At 58.0% G+C, this 8,028-nt stretch overlaps 1 protein-coding gene across 4 annotated transcripts; it reads right to left on the bottom strand.

Annotated features, from left to right (window-relative positions):
* Window positions 1–1,781: 1,781 nt before the first annotated feature.
* FGF8 (fibroblast growth factor 8) lies at window positions 1,782–7,348 on the bottom strand. 4 transcript variants are annotated; one of them, XM_066355172.1, is made up of 6 exons: window positions 7,317–7,348; window positions 7,187–7,223; window positions 6,554–6,640; window positions 6,143–6,323; window positions 2,904–3,010; window positions 1,782–2,072 (listed from the first exon to the last, which is right to left on the bottom strand). In XM_066355172.1, exons 1-6 carry the CDS (start codon window positions 7,346–7,348, stop codon window positions 1,782–1,784), a joined length of 735 nt encoding a protein of 244 aa, XP_066211269.1. The 4 variants fall into 4 exon arrangements, with proteins under 4 accessions (XP_066211269.1, XP_066211270.1, XP_066211272.1 ...); XM_066355173.1 differs by having other exon boundaries at window positions 6,143–6,290; XM_066355175.1 differs by lacking the exon at window positions 6,554–6,640.
* Between the last annotated feature and the right edge of the window lie 680 nt (window positions 7,349–8,028).

Raw genomic sequence — 8,028 nt, 5'->3', positions numbered from 1 at the left:
GGGAGCTAGAAGAGATGTCTAGAGCCCCCCCCCTCCCCAAATCCCCAGTGTCTATGAACCAGAAGAAACCTACTCTATCCAAAGCCCCTCACCCACATTGCAGGCTGGAAGAGGTGACGTGAACAAACCCCGGAGTATCCCCAATCTCTACCCCATGGCTTCCTACTGACTCCTGAAATTCCCGATCCACCTGGCTGGCCTGAGCCTGGGACTTGCAGCTGCAACTCTGGGAGGCCCATGTGGTTAGAAAGCTTTGGGGTGCTCCCCTCTCCAAGAGAGATGCCAAAGAACAGAAGCCCGGAGGGAAGAAGTTTCTGGATTGGCCCAGGAACTGGGCTGTGGGGCCAGCCCAGCGTCACCCTTAAAGAAAGCAGCAGAAGCAGCCAGTTTGGGAGGCCTCGGTTATGAAGACTGGGCCAGCTCTGCCCTTCAGAGACCTGCTGCTTCTGAGTTTGGGTTCTCTATCCTCTCCTACCATGGCATGGTATGATGCCAGTGTTACCAGTCCACATGCAAACACAGACCCCTCCACCCACCATGGACTCGTCCTCTTGCCCACAACGCAACCTGCTCTACCATCCTGAGTTCTGCCTGAGAGTTTCTCTTCCCATCCCACGCCCAGTTTCCCTCCCCTCCGGCCCCATCTCTCCAGGTGTGGCAGCCTTTCCCTGCACTGCAGTCCCCTGGGCTGTTTTGCAGCACCTGAACTCAGCACCTCCTGCTCACAGCTCTCTAACCAGACCTCCCAAAGCTCACACTTGTTCCGCATCACAATTGTCAACAGCAGCCTTGGAGGTACCCCTCTGACAGACCCCCACCTTGGTCCCTGGCAGCTGCTCTTTTCTTTCATTTTCTGGAGCCTGATACTCAGAAAGAATGAGCTTCGGCACCTCCTATCTGTCTCCCACACAGAAAGGCATTTTTTTAGACTCATTGGATCCATGATCGCAGCTCTGGTCCTAGTGGAGTCATCATTTCTAGCCCCGAGGTGGCCTAAGGAAGTGTTAACAATAATAATTCCTGTTGAAAGCTAGGAAGTCCGTGTCTCCCAGGACCAGTTAAGAGCCTCTTCTTGCTCATTTTCCTGCTTCTGTCCTCCCAGGAAAACTCTCCAGTGACAATGATGGAGACAGCAGACAGACATGGGTCCTTAGGCTGCAGGGAGGCTACAGTCAGAACTGGGACCTGATTCTGCCGCGTCTCCCAGCGGCCAGCTGGGGCAGGAGGGGGCGGGGCGGGGGTGGGGCACTGATCCCAGCCGGATTCACCCTTCAGCACACATTTTTTAATATGCAAGTAAAATAAATACTTTAGTGATTTAATAGCAAATAATACACAACCTCCCCCCACTGATACCCACCCTTAAAACACCTGACCTAAGTCCCTACCCTTTCCTCCCTGCCCCCACCTGGGGGTGAAGTGGAGTTCCTGGCTGCCTGGCCAGCTTGCCCTGCGGGTACTGGGGGCTCAGGAGCATCTCTGCTGGACTAGAAAAAGCCCCTACCCCCTGGAAGCCCCCCAATCCCAGTCCTAGCCACTAACTGGCATTCCTGAAAGTTAAGAAGACACCACAGCCAAGTGAAATACAAAAATAGAGCCTCTCTTTTGTTTAAAAAAAAAAACCCAACAGCAAACAATTATCAACAACTAGAACCCGGGGCTCCCCCAGCTCCTCCCCAGCCTTCAGTAGCGCAGACCTCATCTTGCTTGAGTTTCTCTGTGCTCCCTCGAGATGGAAATCTGCGCTGGGAGCCGCCGGAGGGGCAGGGCCGGGCAGGCGCCTATCGGGGCTCGGGGGCCCAAGTCCTCTGGCTGCCGCGCAGGCTGCGCGTGAAGGGCGGGTAGTTGAGGAACTCGAAGCGCAGGCTCTGCTCGGTGGTGTGGTGGCCGCGCGGCAGCCGCTTCATGAAGTGGACCTCACGCTGGTGCTGCCGAGTCTTGGAGCCCTTGCGCGGCCGGCCCTTGCGGGTGAAGGCCATGTACCAGCCCTCGTACTTGGCGTTCTGCAGGGCCGTGTAGTTGTTCTCCAGCACGATCTCCGTGAAGACACAATCCTTGCCTTTCCCGTTGCTCTGCAGGTAGGGGGGCCAGGCACAGCGTTACTGGGCTCTCTCTGGAGCCCCCCCTTCAGAGGCAGAGGGCAGGCGGCCCCAGACAGCAGGTGGGAACCCCAGCAGATGGCAGGGTGGGCAGGAGCTGCAGCCCCACCCCCTGTCTGGGCACACGTTCTCTAATCCCTCACAACCCTCAGCCCACCCGGCAACTTCCTGTCCTCCCGGGCAGCAGTGACACATGGCTATCTACCAAAAGGGCTGGGCCCCAACACAGAGAAGCAGAGAGGTGGCCCAGACCCTGCCTGCCCTGGCCTCCTGCCCACCAGTCTGGCCTGAGCTGCTAGCACCGTTTCCCCACCTGCCCCTCAGCCCCTCAGGATGCCAGCTCCAGGGCCCCTGGGCAGCCACCCTGGGGGAGGGAAGACTTGAGAGGAGGCTCTGAGCCCCAGGCTCCCAAAGCCCAGCAAGCAGGGAGCTCGAGGCTGAAGAGGAGCCGTGACTAATGGGGCCATTTCAGAGCTCGGCCGAGGGGCTGGGCCTGCGGCTTACTGAACATTCCAAATGCTGGTACCATGTAATTGGACATAATAGCAAAGCAATTTGGCGATTTGTTAAAAAGATATATGGAATTTACCAACCTTTCCCTAGCCTTCCTTCTTCCTCTTTTGCCTTTATAGCTTTTCATCTCTCAAGCAGCTTCCTTCTCCCTCGCCTCTCCCTCCCAATCATATGTAACCCCAAGGTGGCCCTGTGTCTCTCTACCCACCTGGTTACTATCCTGGAGGAGCTCAGTCAGCCCAGCCCATTCCCAGGCCCCAACCTCCCACCCCCTTACTTCTGGGGCTTCACCTTGGCAATTAGCTTCCCCTTCTTGTTCATGCAGATGTACAGGCCCGTCTCGGCTCCACGAACTCGAACCCGGCTCCCAAAAGTATCTGTCTCCACAATGAGCTTTGCTGTCCAAGACAGAGGAGGGACATTATTAGAAGCTCCCTGACCCCTCCTGTTCCGTGTCCTCACCCCAACTGGCTCACAGATTTGTCATATCTTAGCAGCAACTGCTCCAACGTCCAGGTGCCCTAGGTGGGCTTCAGCCCCCTAGGTAAGGTCAAGTCCCCTTTCTAGGCCTCAGGCCCCTTACCTGGGCTACCAGAGGGGTGTGGACAAGATCATGGTATATGAACTGGGTTCTGCAGAGGGTCTTAGAGCCATCAAATTGAAAAGACTCTCTTTTAAAACCAGACAGTAATTACTTTTATGTCAAGGCTTCATGACTAAAGTTCTCCTGCTAATCAAAAGACCTCTGAGGATTCTTCCAACTCAAAATAGTATTTACACATGCCTCACAGATCATTATATACATACGGGTTAGCGGTAATCTCCAGTCCTGAGGCTAAATGTTTCAAACGTAAAAGCATTCTCCCGCTTCTGGTATCCTGGGTTCTGACTCAGCCGTGGCTACCCACCCCCCCACCCACCCCTCTCCCACTGCTGCTTTGTGAGAAGGTGGTAGGGATGGGACAGCTCTCCCCAACACAGTCCCTAGCCAGCTGCTTTTCCGAACTAAGACACCAGCTGGGAGGGTCCTGCCTCTTCCCTATGCTCCCCAGTCACTGAAGTCCCCAGCCCCACTGTCCAGAAATCAACAATTCAATGGTCTTGCCTCTTTCAACCTCCATCACAGCTGGGCTTCTCACCCCAATGACCCAACCCTTTCTGTGGGTGCACAAGGAGAAAATCAGGCAAGCCTGCTTCTCTGCCTGGAGAGGAAACATGGAGCTTAATTCTATACCTTCTCTCCCTCCTCCTTCCCCTCAGACATCCACCTTGCCACAGAAGCCAATTCCTGTGCACTCCCTGTGTAACTCCTCCCTTTGAGGTTGTCCCCAAGAAGGGAGCGAGGGCTGACTTAGCCCTTCGGGATAGGACAGAGGGGGCTGGGTCTCCTGCCCTCACTACTGCAGAGCCAGCCTCATCTTTCCTGGAGAAAGCGGCAAGCAGTTCTGGGACTCCCAGAGTTGCCCCCAGCCTACACTGACAAGGTGGCACCTTCTCTGTCCCTGAAACTACTGGAAAGATGGACACCACGGTCAGCAAGATAGCCCTCAATGCTCAGCCTGTGACTACCCACCACCTTCACATAAGCACAGAGCTGGGACCCAGAGGCCAAGTCCTCAGTCTGGTCCCAAGTCAGCCAGGGGAAATGTCACCTCTCCTCCCACCCACCTCCTCTCGCCCCAGCGAGTCTGCTCATTCCCTCCTGGTCTGCCTTCCAGAGCGAGGGGTGGCTGCTTTTAAGAGCCAGGAAGGATGCTGATGGGAGAAGGGCAAGAGACAATGCTACTCAGGATTCTGGACAAACGGGGCAGATAGGAGTGGAGTAGGCTCCTCTGTCACTTCCCGGGGCCCATAAGAAAGCACCTAGGACCTCTCTGATGTTCTTTTCCAGACTTCCTGTCCTGGCTGCATGTTCTAAGTCTGCTCTTGGGTCCTCCAGCTTTTACTCCTGTCAGGTAGGCAGGGACCAAGGAGAGAAGTGGGCATCAGACCACTGATGTCTGAAGATGAGTTCTTCCATGGCCTGCTTAGCCTCGTCTTCTCTCCCCCAAACTCGAGGATGCTGGACCATTTGTTCTGAAGGAGTAACCCAGAAGGAGCCAGGCAGGCTTTCCTTCCCTTTCCGTGGAAGCTGAGAAGGGCAGCTAGCAGGGACAAAGGGACAGTAGGCTAGCCCTGCCAGCCCAGCGGGGGAGCTGGGCCACCGGGCATGCCGCCCCCACCCCCACCCCCAAGAGCCCCCACTCTCCTTCCTGGATGTTTCTGGGGAGCTGGGGCCCGCAGTTTACAGCGGCTTTCCCTACCGGGCTTTTGGAAAGCTTAACATTTTCAAACCTATTCTTCCACCCAGTGACAGATTTATCCCAGGAAAATTATGTCTCCTTCTCCAGCTTTGAAGGGAAGTCAGCTACGTCGACGCTGAAAAAATGCAGCGAGACATACTCGATCCCCCAAACTGGCTCGAGAAGAGGAGAAAGTATTCAGGAAATGTTTAAAAAGGTGAAAGTAAGAAGAGTTTTAATCGCTCTGCCAGACGCGGGGGTCTCTCCAGAGATTCATAGAGAACAATCTTGAACCTCTTTTTTAACATTTACAGACTTGCAACTCTTTTCAAACTCCACATCTGAAAAAAGCCTCGTTCTTTTTCTGTTTTATATCATTCTTCATTTTTCTTCTTAGCTCTTAAAATGCCTCACCTTTTTATTACATTTTAATAGAGTCTTCCTCTCTCCTTTCATGCTTGTTTAACTTGGTCATTATTTAAAGGTTTTTAAACTCACAATAATCGCTCTCTAAAAACAACACCAGCCGCCCAGAGGGCTTACTTTTCTCTGGGTACATCAGGACTCTGGAAATTGGCCTTGTTTCAAGGCAGGAATATTGAATGTTTTAGAAATCAATCAGTCCTCAGCCTCTGCACCCAGCAGTAGCTCCCTGTACTCACCACCCCACCAGGAGCTGAGAGCCCGGCTCTGACCCATTGCCTGGGTTCCTGGGTCAGTGGAACAGGGAGGGCCCCTTCCCAAGCCTAGTCCCCATGAGTAATTGACCCTTCTGATCAAAGCATTTAAAGGTTCAGAGTACCCCCCCCCAAGCTGGGAGAGTTGGGGGGACTTCTCTCCCTTCTCTTTCCCACTCTCCTTTTGTGGGCCCTGGCGACATATCCTCTTTCAAGAGCTTCCCTTAAACCTGGGCCCCCTCCCCCTGAACCCTCTGCCTCCACCTGCAGCTGGGGAGGGGTGTATGAAAGGGGGAGGTGTAAAGGGAAATTCCTGGATTCATTCATCTGCTGGGCAGGGAAGGGGCACCTGTGGGCCAAGTACTCCCCAAGGTCCCCTCCCCAGCCCTCTCTTCTCCAGCTGACCCCCAAAACGCTTTTTCGCCTTAACCCCTTGCCTTCTGAGCTAGGGGGTCTGCAGGCCCCTGGCCAGCACAGTTGGGGCTTCTAGGACCAGTCACAGCAGGCAAGAAGTGGGAAGGGGGGATGTTCCACAGCTACCTTTACCCTGCGCCGGCGCAGCTTGCCTTACCGAAGGGGTCTCCGTCTTCAGCCATGGCGTTGATGCGCTTGTTGGCCAGGACCTGCACGTGCTTCCCGCTGGTGCGGCTGTAGAGCTGGTAGGTCCGGATGAGGCGGCGGCTGAGCTGATCCGTCACCAGGCTCTGCTCCCTCACATGCTGTGTAAAATTAGGTGAGGACTGAACAGTTACCTTTAGGAAATTGAAAAATACACAACACGCCATTATAATGCTACTCTGCCCAGGGGCCCGAGTGGCCCCCATTGTCCTGAACCACCCTCCACTTCCCCAGGCAGCCGGCAGGGGCTGAGGGTCCCCCCAACATTCCAGCTCCGGCCACCCCCTACCCACCCACCCAGGAAAGCCGGGCAGAAGCAGCCTAGCGTGGATGAGCCCGGGGATGGGGAAGGATCTGGACCCACCTGTTGGGAAACACCCTGGGACTCGCGGCCAGCTCGGAACAGGGAAGCCAGCTCCCTGCCCAGCGCAGGCCCCCCGCCCGGGCCTTCCTAGAAGAGCAGGGCGCTTTTAAGTAGGGAGGCAGCGCTGCCTGACCCCTGACATTTATAAAGACAAATTTACGGAGCAAATGTTGAGAGCGCAGAGGGCCTAGGCACCTGATCTTTCCGCCAGACCCTCCACAAGCCTGCCTCCCCCGAGAGCCGCAGAGAGAGGGTCCCTAAGGCAGTCACCCGGACTTCTGACAACGAACAGCCCCTGACCCCAGTTTGGCCCCTTCTTCGGCGGCCAGGTGTGGCTGCCCGTGGAGTTCCCCGTCCACCCCTACTTGGCTAGAATGCGTTGGGAGACAGCGCTGGACTCTGAGACCTCGGGTTCTAACCTCGCCACTCACTGCCTGTGTGACTTTGTGCTGGGCGCTGCCTCTCTGTTCCTTAGCTCCTGTCTAGGGATAATTCAGGGTTGAATTTCTAAGGTTCCTTCCAGCCTTGCCGCGCTGGCCGCGGCGTCGGTCCTGGTGCCCTTCCTGACCTGGCCAGCCGGCGCACCCCGCCAGCCCCGGGGCCCGGCCCCCGCCTCCGCGCAGTGCGCCTTACCTGGGCTTGGAGGCAGAGAACTAGCAAGTGCAACAGCCTGTGGGAGACAAAAGCGGGCGGGAGAGAGAGGGGCGCAGGGTGAGCGAGGGGCGCGGCGCGCAGCCGGCGGGGACGGGGCAGCGGTACTCACAGGCAGCTCAGCGCCGAGCGGGGGCTGCCCATGGCGCGCGGGCCGGGGAGCGCGGGGAGCCCCAGCGAGATCACGCCGGCCCGCGGGCGCACTAGCCGAGAGCGGAGGCGAGCGAGGACTGCTCGAGAACGGGAGCCCAGCGGCGATGCCGACGCGGCTCCGCGGGTCCCGTGGAAGGTCGAGCTAGCCGTGCCGAGTCGCTCTGCGCCGCTACCGGAGCCGGTGGCCGCTGGCTACTCAGGAGCCGGAGCAGGCGGAGGGTAACGGGCCCGCAGGGTGGGTGGGTAGGTGGGAGGGGGAGGGGGGAGGGCGGGGGGCGCCGCACCGGGCGCGAGGGGGGAGCGCGGGGCGGGCGGCCGGAGCCCGCAGCCCCGGCTGGGAGCTGGGGCCGGGACGCAGCCCGGGGCGGGGGCGGGGCGGCCGGGGCGGGGCGGCCGGCGGGTCTGGGATTGGGGGTCTGGGCCAGGGGAGGGGTCTGGGGACCCGCAGGAGGGGCGTGGGCGACCCGGGTGGGCGCCTCCCCCACACCCCGGGCCTGTCCCCTCGCGGGCTCTTGAAGTCAGGACGCGCGGGGATGGGGGGCGCCTTGGGCACCCTCTCCATGGGGTCCCAAGACCCTCCTCAAGGGCTTCCTGACCACCGGTGCGTCGGAGTTGGAAGGTGCCAGGACTCCACTGTGGAGCCCGGTCCGCTAACGCCTTAGGCTGTGCGC

Source organism: Saccopteryx leptura, chromosome 13, assembly GCF_036850995.1.
Source record: "Saccopteryx leptura isolate mSacLep1 chromosome 13, mSacLep1_pri_phased_curated, whole genome shotgun sequence".
NCBI classification, from domain to species: domain Eukaryota; kingdom Metazoa; phylum Chordata; class Mammalia; order Chiroptera; family Emballonuridae; genus Saccopteryx; species Saccopteryx leptura.
This window is presented reverse-complemented; position numbering and strand designations above follow the sequence as displayed.

Bases quoted from the DNA above. Each gene is read 5' to 3' on its own strand.
- FGF8 (XM_066355172.1), bottom strand. From the start codon at position 7,348: ATGGGCAGCCCCCGCTCGGCGCTGAGCTGCCT. The intron at 6,324-6,553 runs GTGGGTCCAGAT...AATTTCCTAAAG, and splicing joins CCCAGGGTGTTTCCCAACAG to GTAACTGTTCAGTCCTCACC. The intron at 2,073-2,903 runs GTGAAGCCCCAG...CCCTACCTGCAG, and splicing joins AGGGGAAGCTAATTGCCAAG to AGCAACGGGAAAGGCAAGGA.